Raw genomic sequence first — 20,192 nt, 5'->3', positions numbered from 1 at the left:
ATCCTTCCTCCTGAAAGCCATGCATGGATCTGAGGGGTTTCAAGTGGTGGAAAGTCTTTACTCCTGACTTTAAGGTGCCTTGCTCCACCTCTGGGAATTGAGCCTTCTCACGCTCTGGCTCCCAGAGCCAAGCTTCCCCGTACCTGGTATTTTCTCCTCTTTCTCACGTTGTAACCTCTCAGTCCATTTGACATCGAGCTTCAAGTCTTCCTGCAAGACTTTTTCTCTAGAAATCATTTGCTGCGGCCTTTTCTTTTTGCAACAGTTCTCTACTACTGGTTTTAAAGCGTGGGACCAGAGCTGGGCGCCAGCACCAAAAAGGTGGCGAAATCACCTTGGATGCAGGCAGCGGGCTAGCAGGCTTCTGCCCGGTCAGGCAGCCCTGGGGTGCGCAGAGCTGGGACCTACCGGAGTGTGGAGGTGGGAAATCACCCGTATGCAGACCCGCCTGTCCTGCTCAGCTCCCCTCTCCTCCCTGAAGGCTGTGCTCCTCTCACCACGTGTCAGTTTGTCCTTGTTTTCTGCGTGATACGCTGCAGAAAAAGGAGAATTAGGGCCTATGTGGGGCTCTGGGGAAGGTACTTTGTAGGGGGTCTTGTGGATCAGCTCTCTGCAGCAGGATGCAAGGTGGTGGTCCCTTGTAGAGGGGCCAGGAGGTCCCAGGTGGCAGGAGGGGACAGCAGTGGTGGGAGGAGAGTAGAGGTGGTGAGACCCTGTCCTGGGAGCTGGGGCGGTGGGTGCGGAGTGGGGCTGGTGGGTGTGTGTGGCTGAAGCTGTGATGGCGTGTGGCTGAAACCGTGCGGACTCGGGAGGCTGCGAGCCAGGAGTTACCATGGGAACCGCCGGAGGATGCTCGGGAGGGCAGCGCAGCTCTGCCGGCACGGCTCCGCGGCCATGACGCCTGCGCCCGGTCCCCAGCCGCAGGCAGAAGGCTCCCATCACTGGGGAGGTACGTGGAGAGGTACCAGCTTGTCTTCAGCAGAAAGGAGCCATCCCCTTTCAGCCGGGCCCTGAAGCACTTCGCGGAGAAGCTGCCTTTAAAATAGAGAAAGTGCAAGTGGGAGAGCGACCGCGGGCAGGACCAGAGCGCGGCGGGACCCGCAGCCAGACAGCAGCGCCCGGGCTGCACCGAGGCTCCTGGCCCTGGGCTCCCAAACCACCCTGTGCCTGCAGGGCCCCGAGGAGGGCAGTCCTGGCCCTGGGCTCCCAAACCACCCTGTGCCTTGCAGAGCCCCGAGGAGGGCAGCCCTGGCCCCGAGCATAGGCAGCCACCACGCAGCAGATGGGTTTAAAGCCGGGGCTGTACGTCCGTCCGTGGGGCGGCTGCATGGTGCGGTCCCGCTCGCTGCCTCACCGCCCTGCAGCTGGGTGGGTGCTGAAGTGCTCGGCCGAACTGGGGCCGTGTCCTGGCACCGTGTTTGTTTAAGCCGGGCATTCCCAGCCACCCCGAGCCGGCTGCTGACCCGAGCACGGGTGGCAAGACCCCAGCCCTCGGTCCCTCCCTTTGCTCGCCCAGCTGGGCTCTTTTCCCTGCTGCCCCGGCACTGGGACCAGCCAGCCCCTTTCCCCAGGCTGCTTTGCTTCCCTGGAAGCCTTTGGTGACAACACTGTCACCAGCCCTTTGCACACCCAAGAGGGCTGTACGGCACACATCACCCCTGTGCGTTGCTGCTGGCACCTCCCACGCTGGCTGCTCTCCGGGGGCAGCCCTTCACTTTGCCCCTCAGCTCCGTTTCCCACATGAAAAGGAAAATTGTTATCGCACCTGCCAGGCTCCAAACTGCCCTTTCTGAGACTGGGTAGGTGGGGCTGTTTGAGGGTCAGTCGCTTCATCCCCCAGCCCCTTCAGAAGCCCTGGAGATGCCTCCTAGCCCTGCGGCTCCTTGCTGCTCCCTCCTCAGCTGGTCCCACGTTGCCATCTGTGCTCACCTCTGTGCTCCCCAGCGAGCAGGGGGGAATCCCCCGGTTCTCCCACTGAAGCGAGGAGCTCGGGCAGCATCTCCCAGCGCTCCTCCTGCAGCCGCCCTGACGGCCTCCTCCCTCTGCATGGCTGTGAGGAGGGAAGGGGAATGTGACCTTGGCTTCCTTTCCCTCAAGCCCACCCTGCTGCCCGTGAGCTCTCTGTTTTCCGAGGATCTCTCCAGCCCTTAGATTCTCCCTAAGACCCTTTTTTTCATGTTTTCCTGTTTGCTGTTCTCTGGCTGCAGCATCCACCCCTGGACCGTGAGGACGGGGACAAGGCCACGCTCCCACCTGCCTCTTGCCTGCGGGACCCACCTGGCCACGAGCACGAATCCTGCTCCACGCTCACAGGTTTGCCAGCAAGACCTGTGCGTATTGCTCTGTCCAGCGCCGTTAAACACCCTCCAGGAGCAACGAGAGGCTCCATGCCTTGCAGCCCTGGCAAGGAGCAGCTCTGCATGAAGGCGGTGGGGTAGGGAAGGCGCCCCAGCATCCCGGCCTCAAGGGATAAGCATGGCTGGGACCAGAGGGACGAGCTGCCCCATCCTGGCCAGCACCACCGGCGGGTCCTGCAGGTCTAGGGCAGAGTTGATAGCGATTAATGCCCGGCAGCGCTGGAGCCCAGGCAGAAACCCCACGCGCTGTGGACACGAATCGCTGACGGCAGCAGCGGGGAAGGAGGGTGGAGGCGATGGAGGACCCTTCGGCCCCATCCTCGCCCTCCAGATGAACTGGCGTGAAGTCCCCATGAAAGGCAGAAGCGGTGGCTGTCAGCGTGGTGGCAAGAGCCTGCCCCGGTCAGAGCCTTGCACCTGTGGGGTGTCGCGCATCCCCATCCCCTTGGAGGAGGAGGAGGATGATGGTGAGGGCTGTGTGACGGTGTGGGAAAGCCCGAGCATGGAGGCATTGTGCGGCGGGGAAGGGCTGGCTGGGGGGAGGCAACGCTTTCCACAACAGCCTTCAAAGAGTTTTCCTGAAGTGTTGCTGCTCTTTAGGGCTTCCTCCTCCAAAATAAAAAACCAAGTAGGGAAAAATAGGCGACGAGGAAGAGCAATCTCTGGGTGTGGGATGAAAGCGGCCTGTCTTGACTATTTACCCAGCAATTATAAGTAAATCGGTGGTGCCTAACGGGGCCGGTTGCCATAGTGACGATGGGATGGAAGGACCAGCATTTGGTCCTGGCCGCAGCCAATCAGGCTGGGAAGCCCAAGCTGCAATATAAAGTAAAGATTCCCATCTCCCAGCCACGCACTTGCCAAGAAAAGGAAATAGGTTCAAGAGTCTGGAGGGGGGGGGAAAGTGCTCCGGACGGCGGCAAGCAGGGCGGCTGCTCCCGTCATGGCGGACTGCGGACGGCCGGGCAGGTGAGAAATCCCAACGCTCCCCATCTCCCCGGTATTGTTCTCCCGCGCCGCGGTCCCCTCCACCGCCCCACCCCACCCACGCCGCCGCCCCGACCCCCTCGCCCCGGCACCCACAATGAAACCCCCCTTCGGGCGAGAGACAAAGAGGAGGCGGGTGGAGAAAGGCTCCACCATTCTCCCCAAACTGCCATCGTAGGCCTTTCACATCAAATTTCGCAAAGCAGCTTCATCAAAGGCCCCCAGCTGGGAGGCGCGAGCCCCATATTCCTGCCACCCCCCCTCCCCGGCAGGTCTGGGGTGGTGCCGTGATCCCACACAAAGTCGGTGCCGCTCCAGAAGTGTCTTTGCAAAAAAAAAAAAGAAAAAGAGGGGGAAAAAAAATGGGGGGAGATGGAGATAAAAAAAAAACCCGCAAGCGAGAGAGAGCGGCGCCTAAATTGCTCGTCGTCTCCCCGTCTTGTTACTCGCGCCTTCTGAGGACGGGCGTTTCCAAAGGCTGCGATGAAAGCCTCGACCGGAGCCCCCCCGGATGAGATCAAAGCGCAGGGCCGGGACCCCGGGGTGTGCCGGAGGAGGGGGATGGCGGGGGGAGCCTTCCTCCCCTGCCGCCGCTGCCCTCCATGTTCCCGCTGCCGCCGCTGCCCGACCCATCTTGCGAAGGAGACTGGGGACAGCGGCCAGAGCCCAATGGCTGGATCCCAGACGAGCCAACTCCTCCGGCTCGCAGTTCGGCAACTCTCCCAAAATTCGTGGTTAATGAAGGAGCTTGTTCCGGCCGGGACCTCTCCAGACACCTCGAATCGCAGCTGCGCGGGCGGCTTCCCCACCGCTCGAGCCCTCTCCTTGGCTCTCTTCCCTCCCCATGTCGCGAGCCCGGAGGACGACCCACGGCAGGGCTGAGGACAAAGGCAGGAGGACAGAAGTTGTGCCACTTTCCCCGCAGACACGGGCTGTTTGCTTCTGCTCGGTGACAGGCTCGGCCCCGGGCAGCGTTCCCACCGCCGGCAGCCGGGCGCCCCGGCAGCGGCACCGAGAGCAAACTCACAGATGGTAAAATAAGAGAGTCGTGTAGGGTTCAAAGAGACCTTCTATGTCAATTGTTATATTATTAGGTAAACTCTAAGAAGAAAATCTTTTAATCCACTGTGGCTAATCCAGTCCACTTTTGTTGGCCAGGACATATTCAGCATCAACAAAAGGCTCTGGCCGACGGACACCGGCATACATAATGTATTTATAACGGCAGGAGCCGGCGCGGCGGCAGAAAGAGCCGTGGCTGGGGCCGGGGCCGAGGATTTGCCCGACTTTTATCAGTTTTTCTTTTCATTTCAAAGAACCCGGCTGATATTTGCTCTGCGCCGCTTACCAGGGGGAGCACAAAGAGGGCAGGGATGTTCCCAGCACCGGCCAGCCCCGGGACCCCGCCAGGACCCTCACCTACCCCGTGCCTTGTTTTGGGGTGACAGTTCCTGTGGGGATTTGGCAGCTGGGCACAGCAGGGGTGGCTCCCCCTGAAACGGCTGTCCTGGGCCAGTCGGGTCCCCTGGGATTTACCCTGGGAAGGCGCCGTTGCACTGGGATGGAGGGAGTCACCTTCCCACAAGGACATGGGATACAACCGATGCAAGGGAAGAGCTGCCAAGGGCCGGCACCGCGAGGTGGAGAGCGGCGTGTGAGTAGACCTTGTCCTCCAAACCCGGGGAAAGCAGAGACCAGAGCTGAGGAACCTGAAAAGCAGATAAAAACGAACAGTGGCAAAGGGCAGGTGGGACGTGAGCACGGACCACGTGGCCACAGCCCGGCCGATGCGGGGTCTTCTGGCAGGAGGAGGTGGGAGCTGGTGGGACCGAGCTGAGATGGGTCGAGGCGACAGCTGCGAGCTGGCATTTGCGGATGCTGGAGGTGAGCAGGGGACAGCGGCCACCCTGCTCCTTAAGGCCATGGGTACGGCCCATCCTGAGCGATGGGGCAGGTGCTGGAGCCCCCAGGGCACTCATCCCACCTCATGGTCCTGGGGGGGTCAGAGAAGTGTGGGAAGAATCAAAGTCCATGTCAGCCTTCCCTGTGAGACGTTCTCCACAGCATGTCCTTGGGACACTGGGGAAGCTGCTGCCGCAGGAAGATGCTAAAAGTCCAAGGTCTGGCAAGATTTGGTGGTGTACATCCACCGCCACACGATTCCTCGTGCTTTGCCCAGTTGTAACTCTACAGGATCAGGAAGAAAGACAATTTGAGGCCTGATTTGCTCGTGTTTGCCAGCCATGGGTTCTCCTGGGGCTGGTCACCGTGCCAGCCAGTACTTGTCTGTTGAAGGACTTCTGGCAGAGGAGATGCATTAATAAGGCCCAGCAGGATGGTCAGAGCGGAGAATACATCCTCTGAGAGAAGACCAGGAGAGCCCGGCACACCGAGGTCACAAAAGCCGAGGCTGCAGGGATCAGGCTGCTGTCTGCTCCCACCACGCCGGGGAAGAGCTGCGTAGGCTGAAGGACACGGCTGGAACGAGCACAAGTGGTGTGAAATGGCTGCAGATGGGCAGGCTGGACACCAGAAGGTGGCTCCAGCCCTGCAGAGCAGGGGATGGCAGTGGCCTCCGTGTCTTGATGGGGACAGGGGCCAAAGGGCTGGGAAGCAGAACCGCTTTATGGAAGATGGTCCAAGGCTTGGTGTCCAGAAGAGGTGGGACACAGCAAAGCTTGAGGCACCCGCCCAGCCTGATGCTTACATCTCAGCCGAGCAGTTCTTGCCGTCTCCTCCCCAGGGAAGGAGAGGGCCATGGGATGCTCATGATTGCTAGCCCACGTCTTCCCCAGCTCCCAGGCGTCCTGTCCAGGAGACGACTTGGCTCTGCTGTGGTTCACCTGCCCACCGTGGCCTGGGAAGGGGAGGGGATTTTAGGAGAGAGGCAGCCTGGGGTTTCACACCCAGGGAAGCGAGCTACCAAGTAGGGAGCACGAGTGGGAAGGGGCCCTTCACGGTCCCAGAAGTGCTGGCAGAAGGGGAAGGGCAATCTCATGGCCGATATCCAGCACCAGGGCAGGTTTGCCTTGGCTGTGGAGCATGTCTTGGACACCTCCAAATATAGAGACCCCCCCACTTCTCTGAGTTTCCTCCCACAGTGAATGATTTTGTGAGCAATTTCTCCGGTTCTGTGTCAGGACGACTCCGATGCTCTCCACGTCTCAGTGAGGAAAGCCTTGACGTGAGTCAACACCAAGATGATCTCCTGGGCAGGGCTTGTGCTGGGGTAGCTGAAGCAGCAGCAGAGTTTGAAGAACTCTTCCATAAAAGCATGAATAAATGGCACTCACTGAGCACCCCCAGCTCATCAGCTGCGGCTCAGCGCAGCATCAGTTCACTAATGAGGAGCAGCAGAGCCTGCACCAGCCTGCCCACCCACACAGCCTCCTCCCACCCTGGCACACTTGGGTGTCCCCAGCTGGTCTGCAGATCTCCAGCCATGCAGAGATGGTGCAGCAGGAGGGCCTCCTCCTCATCACATCGCTGTGCACTTCTGCTCTCCTCTGCAGAAGGAAGCAGGTAAACCCCAGGATCACTGCTGGGCTGGGTGGTCAGGACCTCAGCTGGCATCCATCAGTGCACAGCCTCTCCTGGTGCTGTTCCTAGGACCTCACTCCCACCATGGAAGAGGAACCCAGGAGCAGAGAAACCTCCTTTCCCAGAGGTGGTGCAGCCCTCAGGCAGGTCACCAGGGTGGAAGGGCTCCAGGTCTTGCCTGTGCCGAGCCCCAACTGCCCTAGTTGGGTGCTGGGGACACAGCAGCGCAGGGGTCCCGTCCACCAGCTCGGCCAAGAGGGTCGGCCATCGCTGGGGAGATGGGTGCAGGATGGCTGCTCTGAGGAAGGGCCACTTCCCAGGGGGGGTGGCAAAGGAGGGCAACCCTCACCTGAGGCTGGAGGGTTTGGAGGTGTTGCTGGGATGCAGGAGGTTGGGAAAGGGGTGGTGGAGGCTGGAGTCCCAGCAGGGGTAGGGAGGGACCCCAGGAGGGTCTGTGGCTGCGTTACCAGAGAGCTGGGAGAGCAGGGGGCTCCCAGAAGTGCCCTGCCAGGACTAGGGGTCCCCCAGCCAGGGCTGGCTTGTCCCCCTGGCCTGGGGCAGACCTAGTCCCCCGGTGCAGCACGTCGTACCGCAGAAGAGCCCAGCGAGGGCTCTGGCTGGCAGGCTGTGGCTTCCCGTGAACACAGGCAGCAACCAGGAGCTCGTTACCAGCAATTAGCTGCAAACACCCTCCCAGCCTGGCTGCTGGCCTGCCCGAGAGCTCAGAGTCGGTGCTTCTCTGGGGCACAGCACCTCTCAGAGGAGCATCTGGGGCATTTAATGCCCTGAGAGGCATGAAGCAGCGAGGAAAACCACTCTGCAGGAGAAATAAGGGGTGGAAATGTCATGGGGCTTCCCTCAGCAGCAGCCGATGTGATCACAAGGACCCTTTGCCCCAGCCAAGGTCTGCCCGGGTTTTGGGCTGGCACACACCAGCCACAACCTCGGCTGCCATTGTCACTTCACGGGATGGGAGCTCTCCTGGAGAAGGACAACGGCAAGTTGAGGCCTGAACTGTACCTATCAGGTACGTGTGCAGGTAAAATGATTTCCAGAGCTTGTCCTGGGTGTACAAGTGTTTCTGAGATGTCCTCACATGCCCACCATACCTGGCAAAGCTGGCCATAACCCATGGACCACCAGGTGGACTCGCAATAAACTAAAATCGCAGGATAGAGAGGTCCTTGACCGTCTTCCACATCTCTGGGAAGAACCTCGTCACAGCAGATGCACCGTCAGCGAGCCTCATCCCAGGCAAGAACTGAAAAACCAGCAGCGTGCATCCAACTGGCCACCACCTGGTCACCAGGTGTTGGCCAAAACATGGTCAATGGACTTTACTTATCTTAAAATTTTTCCAGCTCCCTGGGAGAGCTGACCCTCCAGGAGGGGTGAGCCAGGAGCGTGGGGACAAGCGCTTGCTCCCCAAGCCGGACTGCTGATAGGGATCATATCAAAACAGGCTGGCTGGAAGTCCGCGAGGCTGTAGGACAGACATCAAGGCGTCGCCGAGCGCCGAGCTTGCTCTCGCCAGTCAGGCTGGCGACCACATCTAAGACAGGAGATCTCGCCCAGTGTTGCAAAACAGATCTGCAAGAGCAGAGCAACCGATATTTCCAGCAGGACTCTTGGCATCAGCCTGCCCTCACCCCCCGGTAGCCCAGCTGGTCGGGATCACTGGTGGCTGGATAAAGGAGATCCGCCTCTCCCACCAGGATCAAACAGGTTGAATTAGCACGGGCTGCTCCAGGACAACCCTGCTGGCAGGGACCAGCTGTCCCAACACAGCTGTTGACAATGTGAGCCACCAGCCAGACCCTGCGTTCCTCCCCAGGGATGATGCCCACCGCGTGCCCCCTCGTCCCATCCCACCACGGGGACATCGGAGCAGCAGGCACAGAGGGCGAATGAGCGATGCCCTGAGGCAGGTGGGTGAGCCCTGGGTCTGCACTGGGGCTTGGGGACCAGGGACAGGGATGTCCCCATGATGACACTGCTCCCTCCCGCCACAGCTCTGTAAAGTGGGACCATTTCTGTAGTGGGGAGACCTTATCGCTCTCTACAACTGCCTGAAAGGAGGGTGTAGCGAGGGGGGGGTTGGTCTCTTCTCCCAGGTAACAAGCGATAGGACAAGAAGAAAAGGCCTCAAGTTGTGCCAGGGGAGGTTTAGATTGGAGATCAGGAAAAATTTCTTCACTGAAAGGGTTGTCAAGCACTGGCACAGGCTGCCCAGGGCAGTGGTGGAGTCCCCATCCCTGGAGGGATTTAAAAGCCGTGTAGATGTGGTGCTGAGGGACATGGGTTATAGGTGGGCTTGGCAGTGCTGGGTTAACGGTTGGACTTGATGATCTTAAAGGTCCTTTCCAACCAAAATGATTCTGTGATTCTATGGTATCCACACCAGAGCCCCCACGCCCAGGGACAGGGCAGTCCCAGCCCCCATGCTCAGGCCAGGGGCAGGGCAGAACCAGTTCCAGACATCTCCATCTCATGGAGGGCCAAGATACGAAGTGTGTCCATCAGGACCACGGGAGCAGGACCCCCTCCTGCAAGCGGGGAGCAGAGGGTGTCCCCACCTGGCCCGGCTCCCCTGCAAGCATTCCTGGGCAGGGTGGTCCCAGTGGGGACGAGCTGACATCTCTTCTCTCTGCAGAGTGGCGCTGCTGGGACACGCGTGGATGGTGTCCCACCCCCGGCCCCCTGAGAGGAGCAGCGAGCCTGGTGGTCTGGAGCATGGAAAGGCAGGCGTGCGGGGCACAGGCCTGGGGCGGACCCCAAAGGTGGGTGCGGGAAGGCGCATGGGGTGGGACATCGCCTGGGGGTGGCCGCCTTCACCAGCCAGTGATGAAGAGCTTTGGGCACTGGTGATGCTGGCCAAGCGCGTGTGTGATGGCTTTTGGGAGAGAGGGTCGATCAAAAGCAGGGGTCTGGCAGGCTCTCTTCGCTCTGTCAGATGTGGGCAACTCTTCCCCCAAAGTGGCACAGGGGCCGGGTGGAGGGCGGGGTGACACCAAGGTCCTGGCGTCGGCTCACGCACTCCCCTCCTGCGCTGTGCCCAAGGGGCAGCACCGGCTCCTTGCCTGGGCAGGGCTGGGGCATGTGCTCCATCCTCGGCAGGGACGGGATCAGCGGCCACCCACCACCAACTCCCACCCTGAGCGAGGTCCCAGAAGCAGCCAGGTCCCTGCCGAGGTGATTTCAAGGTTTAATGACTTGAATTTCAACCTTAAACCTCGCTTGTAGCCACAGTCCCATAGCTTTTACCACAGGTTTTATGCAACCCCTAGAGCATCATTGGACGGTTCATCAATCACAGATGATTTTCTAGAAGGAGATTGTACCTGCCCCAAGGTATCGTCACTGTGCCAGAGAAATAGCTGACCGGCTATCGATGGCGGCCGTCAACCTCTTGTCAGTGGCAGGAACGACAGGTAGCCCACACCATGCGCTGCTGGTCGTGGACTGGGTTCCAGACCTGAGCAAAGACTGGGAGAGGGAAATTTGTAGGCAGAAAGCTGGGACAGGAGCACAGGGGTTACCTGGGGCAGCGGGTACGGAAGGGGTGAGAAGAGAAGCCCAGGCGAACACACTGGGCTCTGAGGCAGCCAGGGGCAGAGGAACGTCAGCCGTTACTGGCGCTGCGGAAGGTGCCAGGCAAGCAGAGGAGGGCGGCCACGAGCTGCTGTGGCTCTGCCTGGCCGGAGCAGGAGGATGGGGAAAGCTTTGACCAAAACCCCAGTCCTGAGCCCCAAACGTGTCTTGGCATCGCTAGAGGTGGCTGATAGCCAGGAGAGGAGCTGGGGATGGCCTGAGGCCTGGCGGCAGGAGAGCCACGGGACGTTGGGTGATCAGCTCACCCGGAGCAGCTGGATGAGCTTGTCCATAACCTTTTTTGGGGGAAATGCCAGGTTTGGGGGCTCTGTAAGCTGGCAGGGGAAGGCAAAGTAGAGCTGAGGGAAGGGGGCTGGTGCCAGGGCAAGCACAAGGGGAAACGCCAAGCAGGGATGCTGCTGGGGCTGGAAGCAGACCGAGACCCCCAGGAGAACAGGCCAGAGTGCCGAGACGCTGCAGGGGCTCTGGGTAACGCGCGGGGGCTTCCCTCTGCCGAACGGGCATCTGCACCGCCGCGGGCAAACGCTGGCAGCTGCAAAAACTGCTGCCGGAGCTGGCCCAGGCCCTCCTGCCCCTACGATCCTGGACAGAGGCCACCCTGCCTGGAGGGCTGGAGATTTTCTTCTTTTTGATGTGAGCAGTAAAGCCTTTTCCCCATCCACCCGCTCCAGCCCTGTACCTGGGAGGGGGGAGGCCCGGGGACCCCCAGCGTACACTGGGGATTTGCAAGCGAGCACCCACGTGGGAACAGGAGTGAACTGGGAAACTGGGACGATTTTGCTGGAGGGAAAGGACCTGAGGGCCCAGAGCAGCTGACCCCGCAGCCTTCCCACCTGCCTGGAGCAGCAGGCTCAGGCGTGGGCTTTATAACAGAGCAGCAGCTGAGCAAAAAGGCGTAAGCCTGGTGTCCAAACAGTGCTACATGCTTTTTGCCCAGCGCTGGAAGCAAATCCAAGGCAAGCTGACAAATTTGGGTGCGTTTGCCTCTTTTGAGGTGGGGAATCCAAAGCTGGAGGTACGTCAGGCTGCCCACGGGACCTGCACCACGAGGACTCGGAAAGTGGCTTCTGCTGCTCCATGAATGCTTTGGGGGGCTGACAGGGCCAGGGAGGGGAGATATCTTTCGACCAGTGCCTCCTGTAAGAATGGATGCTGTGAGGGTTCCAACCAGCATTGCCCGCTTCAGCTCTCGCCCGTGGCACGGCTGCCCACAGGCATCCTCGCTGCCCGCGCAGGGAAGTGCTCCGTCCCTCCCTGCTTGGCGGAACAGGAGCTCCCAACTCCCAGCCTGGCTGCACCCGTGGCTCCTTCCCTGCTTTGTTCTCCTGCCAGCCGTGTCCTGTGGCTCCACTTGTTTGTCACCTCTGTGGCGGTGCCGCTGGGCTGTGGGTGCCTCGTCCCGGCTGGGCTCTTCAGGGTGCCCTTGGCTCCTGGTGCCACAACGCCAGTGCTTTTAAGATAAAAAATCAAGTCAAGATGACTGCTAATACGTTTTCTTCCTCCCGCTCTGCAAGCGTCATCTTGCCAGTGGTCCAAGAGAGAGCTATCAGCTCCCTCTTCCACCCCAGGACAATTTTTTCTTGGCAGCCCCTTCTGCCATCGCTGCTCATGGAGCCAAACTCCAACTCCTGCCTCAGAAATGAGGGTGCTCCAGGCATGAAGGGGACGCAGAAGGTCCCCCTGAGGTCGAGCTGCCCTTTGCCTCTGCCAGTGACTGATGTAGGACCTCATGCTTCAGGGTATTTCTCTTTTTCCTCCAGTTTCAGAAAGGTTTTTTAATAAATCCAAAATTCTGCACCACTTATGACCTTGCAGGGGCCTTTTAGATGGCAGACAAAGGTTGAACGGCATCAGGTAGTGCATTTTGTCCCGACCCTGCCAGCACCGGAGGGACACTGGGTCTCCCTACACACACCTCTGCCCTTGGAAGGGTACATGGGATGCTGGCAGCCCACCAGCCATCAAACGTCAGCGCCGGGTCAGCGTTGCTTTGGGGAAGCCAGTGAGTCACTAGAAAGAGGAGAATGAACTGGAGATCAATATTGTCAGTGCTGAGGCTGAACCGAGCGCTCCCAGCCTCTGCAGCAGCGACGTGGAAGGCTGGCAGCTCCCAGGCCAGCCTGGCAGGGAAGCGATGGGGCTGGCATCGTCCCTTTGCTGCTCTGAGAGATGGGAGCAACGGGCTTGCAGGGGGCTCTGTGAATCGCACCGTGCAGCCCTCGCGTGCACAGTGCCGGGCTGCTTGGGTACGGCCCCAGGCCCTTCAGACCAAAGGCTGAGGGCAGTTCCTGTGTCACCGGCATTCGCTGGCTCTTTCCAGCAGCCATGAATGTGTGTGCTGGGAGCCGGGAAGCGTACGGCACCCCAGGCTTGCCCAGGGACCAGCCCTGGCTGCAGGCTGGTGCCAGGTCTGCACCAAAACACTGCTGGCATCTTGGCTGGGGCCATTTTGGGGAGGCATAAGGCAGGGCCATGCTACCAACTGAGGAATAAGGGAGGAATGATCCGGTTTGGTTCATCGACCTCTACCCTTTGTTGAACAACCTCGGAGGCTGATTCCTCCCCTGCGTAGCCAGGGGATGCTGGGTTTGGTTTTTCGCCTGTTTGACGTCCCCAGGTAACTCTGGAAGTAGCTGATGTTGGCCCCTGGCAAAGCGCAGGGACCAGGCTCCGAGGTGTGGGTGAAGCGAGGTGTGAAGGCAGAGAGGGGGCTCCGGAGGGAGCCCATGGCTCTCCCAGCCCCGCTCAGCCCTGCCAGAGGACCCGAAAATGGCGAGGCACCGGGAGGGCTTGGTGTCAGCCGGCGGGGAACTCGCCTCTTCCAGCCCCCAGAGGGGCAGCTGCCTTTGCGGGACGGGGCAGCGCTGGCTCCGCTTTCCCGGGGCACGAGGCCAGAGCGTGTACACAGCGATGCTGCACTGCTGGAAGGGACCCACGGGCCGGGCTGGGGCCCTCCGTGCCTCCCCGGCATGGCAGGAGCCTGGTGCACCCACGCTCCTCACCCCCACCCCCTCGGTCCCCCCCTCGCCATGGAGAAATCTAGCTCTGGATTCTCACGCAAACTCAGGGCGGGCCATGAAACCTTGCTGGGCCTTTCTCTGGGAGATGAAAAGCTCTCTAATACCTGATGGTCTCTCACCCATGAAGTTGCTTAAGCACTGTAATCGAGGCATCTCCGGGGCTCCTTTGAACTAGCTCGGGAGGCTGCTGTTCTCAGGCATCCCCCTGCAAAGCAGGGGTCCGTTTAACTCTTCCTCACCTTCTCTCCAGTTTCTCAGCATCCTTTCTGAAACATGGGTGCCGGAACCCCTTCGGCTGTAGCACCCAGCCCCGTCCCAGCCATCCCGCCCTGTCCCTCCTGCCTCCTCAGCTCCATCCCTGCCAGAGCAGAAGGGCCCTGTGCTGGGCCCAGGGACCCTTTCCCAGCTGCTCGCATTCAAACACATTTTATTTGCCCAGGACTCAGCCTTATGAAGTTTTCTACAGCTGTCTTGACCTCGTCCGTGTCTCCTGCCCCTCTCATTTCCCTGGCCCCGGTGTTTTTCTCAGCAGGGCTTTTTAATCTATTTCTAGGCCATTGATGGAAATGCTGAATAGCATCGGGCTTCCCATCCCAGCCCCGGACACCCACTGAGAGCACTCCTTTTCTGCAGGGATTCCCCATTGACGGCTCTCGGTTTGCCAGCTCCCAGTCCCTTTCAGGTGTCTCTCTTGATGTTGTATTGTGCTAATTTTTAATCAGAATACTATATGGATTAAGTCACATGCCTGAACAGAGTCCAGGTCTATTATTTCTATGCCATAACCTTTATCAGCCAAACTTGTAATCTCTTCAAAGGATGACATCAGAGTTTGACAAGAGCTATTTTCCAGAAAGTAGGCTGATTGCATTAATTATATTCCCATCCTTTAATTCTTTACCAGCTGAATCCCACATCAGCTTTTCTATTATTATGCCCGAGATCAGTGTTGCGCTGCTACATATAAATCAGCTCTAAGCATCGTTCGCATGAAAGAGCTCGAGGAGCCGCACAGTCCTGCTGGGCTCTGCGCCGGGGCGGGAAGGGCAGCGCTGCTGCCTGGGGTGGACTTCTGTGGGTTTCCGAAAGCTGGAAAAAAATGTTGTATGTTTCTGAAAGTGTTCCCTAAATGCATGGAAACAGGCACATGCAGTAGAATAGTTGCATCAAAAACCAGAAACCATTCCTATCAGAAATCTGAGTCATTTTTGATTTTTAGAGGACTGTCTCATGGCTTGTTTGCATGTTTGGCTTTTGGGATGGTACATAGGGGTCTGCTGGCTCGGTCCCAGGGCTCTGAGTGTATCAGCACTTCCCAGGGAAGAAGCAGGCTTTGCGTTTCCCAGTCGTGCTGCTCTCATTTGGTCTCTGCATCTGGTCATCTCCCTCTTCTCCCTGCCATGTAGCCCATCGCTCTGGGACAGCGTGGCAGCCTCAGTGCCGGGGTGCCCGGCCTGGCCAGCAGCTCCGTCTGGGGGTACGACCCGCTCCCCAGCGCCTGTCGCGGGGCCCCACGTTGTTTGACCCATTTCAGTCCATGTAGTGCCACCTCTTGGCGAGTCCCCTGATCTCTCCCCGCCGCAGAACTGCCCAGCTCGCAGAAGCAGGACACACGCTGCGGTTTCTAAACCAGCTCTAGTTGTTCGTGGAGGCAAGAGCTGCTGGTGGAGCAGCCACCGGCGCTCCTCCGTCCCCGGGCCCGCCGGCGTGCGGGCCCTCCCGGGCACAGCTGGGCGAAGGACGCTGCTGTTTGATGCCGGCCGGAGGCTGGCGGTGGCTTTGAGGGTCGCTGCTCTTTCCGTGCCGAGCCCAGCCAGCTCCTCCGCCAGGCCCTGGAGGTCTCCACAGCGTGACCCTCACCCTGCCCGGGGCGCTCGGGGCAGCTCTGCTGGGCTCCCCTTGGCCACAGCGACACGGAGCCCTGGAGCCGCTCAGCCCGGGGCGAGGCTCCAGCCCGGCCGCGGCCCCCGCGCCGTACCCGGACCCCCGGCCATGCGCTGGGGCTCCCCGGGGACCGAGGCCTCCGAGGGCCCCGTGTGCCCCAGCACCGCCTCCCGCGGGCCGGGCCGGGCCCGCTCCGCCCCCGCGGCCGGCTCTCGGCGCGGCCCGCCGGCCCCGCAGTACCGTCCGGGGGCGCGGGGGGCGCGGCTGAGCCGCTCTGCCCGGCGCTGAGGAGGCAGCGGCGCAGGCGGAGCGGAGCGGTGCGGGGCTCGCTGCTGCTGCCGCTGCTCGCTCCCTGTCTCCGCCACAAGCCAGCGGCCGCGGCCATGGGCGTCCCGGGCCGCCCGCTTTGTGCCGCCGTCGCCCCGCCGCCGCCCGCCGCCCCGGGCCGCCGCTGCTGAGCCGCATGGGCCGGGCCCCGCGCCGCCGCCGCTGCTGCTCCGTGCGGGTGAGTGAGTGAGCGGGGAGGCGGCCCCGAGCCCAGGCCCTGCGCCGAGGCCGCGCCGGAGGCCGCCGGCGGGCGGGAGGCGCGGGGCCGCGCCGGGCGCCGCCGAGCCGGCGCTAGGCCGCCCTGGGCGCGGGGGGGGGGCGGGCCGGGCCGCGCCGCGGAGGGGCCGGCGGGGCCGGGGGCGGCGGCGGCGGGGAAGGGCCCGCGTGGGTCGCCTTCCCCGAAGTTGCCCGGGGGCGGCGGGGGGCCCCGCTCGGCGCCCTGTCAGCGCCGGGGCTGCCCGCGGAGCCTGCCCCGGCCCGCCGCCTCCCGCGGGGCAGCTTGGGGCGGCGGGGGGCCGGGGCCGAGGCTGCCTGTGCCCGGGGGCCGTGAGGTGGGGGGTCCGGCTCGGCGCAGGGAGGCGGCCGGGCACCTCGCTCGTCCCCTCCGGCTCCGGCCGGCGCTCGGCGGCACCCCGCGGGGCTCCCCCCGGCCGGGGTGAGGAGCCAGCGCCGCCTCGCCGCAACAACGACCGACACGGCGGTGGGGCCGCTGCCCCGGGGGGTCGCCAGCACCCAGGCGGGGGCAGCTGGGGACCCTCACCGGGGCGAGGGCTGCGAGTCCGCTGCTCGCATCCAGAACCGAGGTGAAAATGACCTAAAAACACAGCATGGTGCGAAAAGCCAGCCCCGTTCCCCGGTGCCGGGGCAGCGGCTGGGTGCTCCGGGCAGCTGGGACCGGGCGTGCGGGCAGCGCTGGCTCCTGCGGCTGCACGGCGCAGGTTGGGCGCCCGGGGCCTGGCCGTGCTCGCCGGCCGCTCCTGGTCGCGCTGGGGTTGTTCGCGATGCGATGCACAGGTGGGCTGTAAGGACAGGCACGGCGGAGGCGGCGGTTCTTGGGTCAGCCGGGGAGAGGGAATGGGGGAAAAATGGCAAAGCATCCCAAAGATGTGTTCGTTGGGGTGGGGTGAGCTTTGAGAGGGAGGCTGAGCTAAAATGTGTCTTTCTTGGTATGTTTTCATGTGCAATTGAGTTAATCCAGTGCAAGGAATAACTCATTGGGCAGCTGGTGCTCTGCGGTGCTGGGGTCTTCGAGGCTGATGCCGTTCTGTAAATTAAGACTTTTGTTACCGTCTTTAAATGGTTCAGTCACCTTGTCGAGCAGCAGAAGTAGCGACCCAGGGACTGCCCTTCTCTGCCTTCCCTCCTTCCCCACACCTCCCATCCTCCATATTGCTCTTCTTTAAGAACGTTGCATTTGATCAGATTTCCTTCTCGGTGTGGTTTTCTCATCTTCCTTTGATGACCTGAGATTTTCCCAGGCTCGTAGCACGCGATGTTGTTAGCGTAAATGAACCTTTTCTCAATGGCCTGTCTATGAAAACCGGTGCCAGAACTGAGCTCCTGTGCTAACATGCCCATTTGAAGCAAGAATGCAGTCCAGATGCCCAAAATATTGGGGTCAACGATGCATCTGGATTCCCCTAGAGCTAGGCGAGGCGATGCAGCGTATTTCTGAAACGCAGAAATTTGCGAGGAATGTGGTGCTGGTATGTCACTGGAGCATACGAAAGCCACCTGGGTTTGATTAAGGTGCAGTCTCGCTTTCAGGACTGACTGGATATTATTTCAGAGTATTTTTCACAAGCCTTAAATTCCTGTTTGGGGATGAGAATTTCCTAGATCAGTAGCCAGATAAAAACATGCTGCCTCAGTATGACCTGGTGCTTGTGCTGTCCAGGTGGGCTGTGCAGAGGAGTTAACGGCAGCGCAGAAGATGGCATGTGTCCTGTGGCACTGCGTGGTACCTGAGCGTAGATCTCTTGGATGTGGGCACTGCCAGATCCCAGGGTCCCGTAAAACCACCAGCGGTGTGAAATTGGCTGCTGTTTAGCGTAGCCCCAGCTGCATGAGCGGTGCTGAATGCTGGATGTAAAATTTTGGGATATCCTGTGACTGTCATTTTTAGCGTGTACCTGGTTTGAGCCTGGTTCTGCGCTCTCTGAAGTCGCTGAGAGCTTTGCCTTTGCTTCTGATGAAAAAAGAGACATTAATACAGTAACGGTGCAGGGAAAAATTAGTGGTTTGTAAGCTTAGAGTGTTTATGTACAGCGATACTCATTTTTTTCTCATCTGTTTCAGCTGAACAAACTTGTTCACCTTGGAGCTACAAATATTGGTGATTTGAGATTTCAGCTCGTCCCCCACTGTTCCTGTGCAAGCAATCACCAGAAAAATGAATGTCCAGGGGAAAGGCTTCCCCTTGGACCTCGGAGGAAGCTTCACTGAAGATGCTCCGAGGCCACCGGTTCCTGGTGAGGAGGGGGAACTCGTGTCCACAGATCCAAGGCCAGTTAGCCACGGCTTCTACTCTGGTAAAAGCGATGTGGTTAGAAATGAGACGTCCACAGCAACACCGAGGCGCTCCGATTTGGATTTGGGGTACGAGCCCGAGGGGAGTGCTTCGCCAACTCCACCCTACCTGAAGTGGGCCGAGTCGCTGCACTCCTTGCTGGATGATCAAGACGGTATCAACCTCTTCAGGACTTTCCTGAAACAGGAGGACTGCGCGGATCTGCTGGACTTCTGGTTTGCCTGCAGCGGCTTCAGGAAGCTGGAGCCGTGTGCGTCTAACGAGGAGAAAAGACTCAAGCTGGCAAAAGCCATTTACAAAAAATACATCCTCGACAACAACGGCATTGTGTCCCGGCAGATCAAACCAGCCACAAAAAGCTTCATCAAAGACTGCGTCACGAAACTGCAGATTGACCCCGACATGTTTGACCAGGCCCAAACGGAGATCCAGTGCATGATAGAAGACAATACCTACCCTTTGTTCCTTAAGTCGGATATTTATTTGGAATACACGAGGACAGGTGGGGAAAGTCCAAAAATTTATAGCGATCCGAGCTCAGGGTCTGGGACAGGTAAAGGGCTACCTGGTTATCTGCCGACTCTGAACGAGGACGAGGAGTGGAAATGTGACCAAGAGGCCGAGCCCGAGGCCAGCAGGGACTCGGCGCCTTCCAGCAGGCTCACGCAGAAGCTGCTTCTGGAGACGGCCACCCAGCGCGCCACCTCAGCTCGTCGCTACAGCGAGGGCAGGGAGTTCAGGTGGGTGAGCGCCGGGGCAGCACCCCTTCTGCGGGGTGCCTCGGGGGAACGGAGTGGGGAGCCGCTGCCGGCGCGGGGGTGATGGAAGGCCTTGGAGGACCTCGGGTGCCCTGCAGTGTGTTCCTTGCCCAGGGAAACTGCTGCTGGACGTGGTCTGGAGGCAGGTAGGACTTGGTGGGCAGCGCAGAGCCGTGAGCAGGCCTTGTGCAGGGAGTCGAGCGAGCTGCAGTTCCAGGTTGGCCATAGCCTGCACCGGCAGTGGGTCAGTGTTCCGTTCAGGCGAGTACAGCTCGTGGTAAAACTTCTTGTAAACACACCAGGAAATTGTTGTGATGAGCCAGAACTACAGGCTGCGGGAAGCTTGCAGGAGATACCCTCACCTCTGTAATGTTTATGTGGGTCAAACGGGGATCACAGAGCTCCCTGAAAGCAGTGCTGCTTTGCACACGAGATGCCCAGCACTGAATTCTAGCGGTGTCAAAGTCAGAATCCCTGAATCCAGTTAAAACCGTTCCCTGTTGCAGCTTTTCCCTTCATCAAAGCAATTGCTGTTTTTTTTAACTGGAGGAGTTGCACAGTTTTGCAGCCTGTTTTTTTTTTTTTTCTGGGTCCCCCACCCACTTCCAGCCAACATGGATTTTGAAACTTGCTGAGAGCTCAGTTAAAATTCCAGACAATTAACTTAGCAGGGAGCTCTCTGGGATCAATAAGCGTGTGTGTGTCTAACCCTTGCTGAATCAACACAACCCGGCCAGCACACATTCCTACTTTTTTTTTTTTTTTTTTTAAATAAAATCTCCTTGTTTTAAGACCTGCTTAGGCTAAAATCTGACGCTTTGTGAAGATTACGAAATGAAGTAGCTGAACTGTCCTCTTCAAAGCCGCCTGCCTTATGAAAAGCATTTCTGTGTTTAATCTCCCTCGGCTGTCCCTTTAGGCTGGCAGCTGGAAACGCATCCCGCCCCGCACAAGGTCTCGGTGCCTTTCAGCTTGATTCTTGTTTTCTCATAGATTTTGAGGAGGGGATGTTGCATGTGAAACTCTTAGAGAAAAAAAAAAAAAAAAAAAAAAAGGGAATTCATATGGACTCCCGCTGTTTTAATCAGGAGTAGGAAAAACAAAATCCCAGGGTCCTGGGACTTTCCCGTGGAGTTAATAAAAACCTTTGAATGTTTCTTGAAGTGTGTTTTCCCTG

General features: G+C 59.7%; 1 protein-coding gene across 1 annotated transcript in view; it reads left to right on the top strand.

Annotated features, from left to right (window-relative positions):
- Positions 1–15,814: 15,814 nt before the first annotated feature.
- AXIN1 (axin 1) overlaps positions 15,815–20,192 on the top strand; it is a 72,897-nt gene continuing 68,519 nt past the window's right edge. Inside the window, exons 1-2 of the mRNA XM_068420098.1 lie at positions 15,815–15,905; positions 18,026–18,997. Of these exons, the coding sequence (XP_068276199.1) occupies positions 18,120–18,997 (878 nt within the window). The 5' untranslated portion in view covers positions 15,815–15,905; positions 18,026–18,119. The remainder of the gene's footprint in view (positions 15,906–18,025; positions 18,998–20,192) is intronic.

The sequence above is a fragment of the Nyctibius grandis genome, chromosome 30, assembly GCF_013368605.1.
Source record: "Nyctibius grandis isolate bNycGra1 chromosome 30, bNycGra1.pri, whole genome shotgun sequence".
In the NCBI taxonomy this organism is placed as follows: domain Eukaryota; kingdom Metazoa; phylum Chordata; class Aves; order Nyctibiiformes; family Nyctibiidae; genus Nyctibius; species Nyctibius grandis.
The sequence above is the reverse complement of the archived record's forward strand: the minus strand, read 5'-3'. Positions and strand labels throughout refer to the sequence as shown.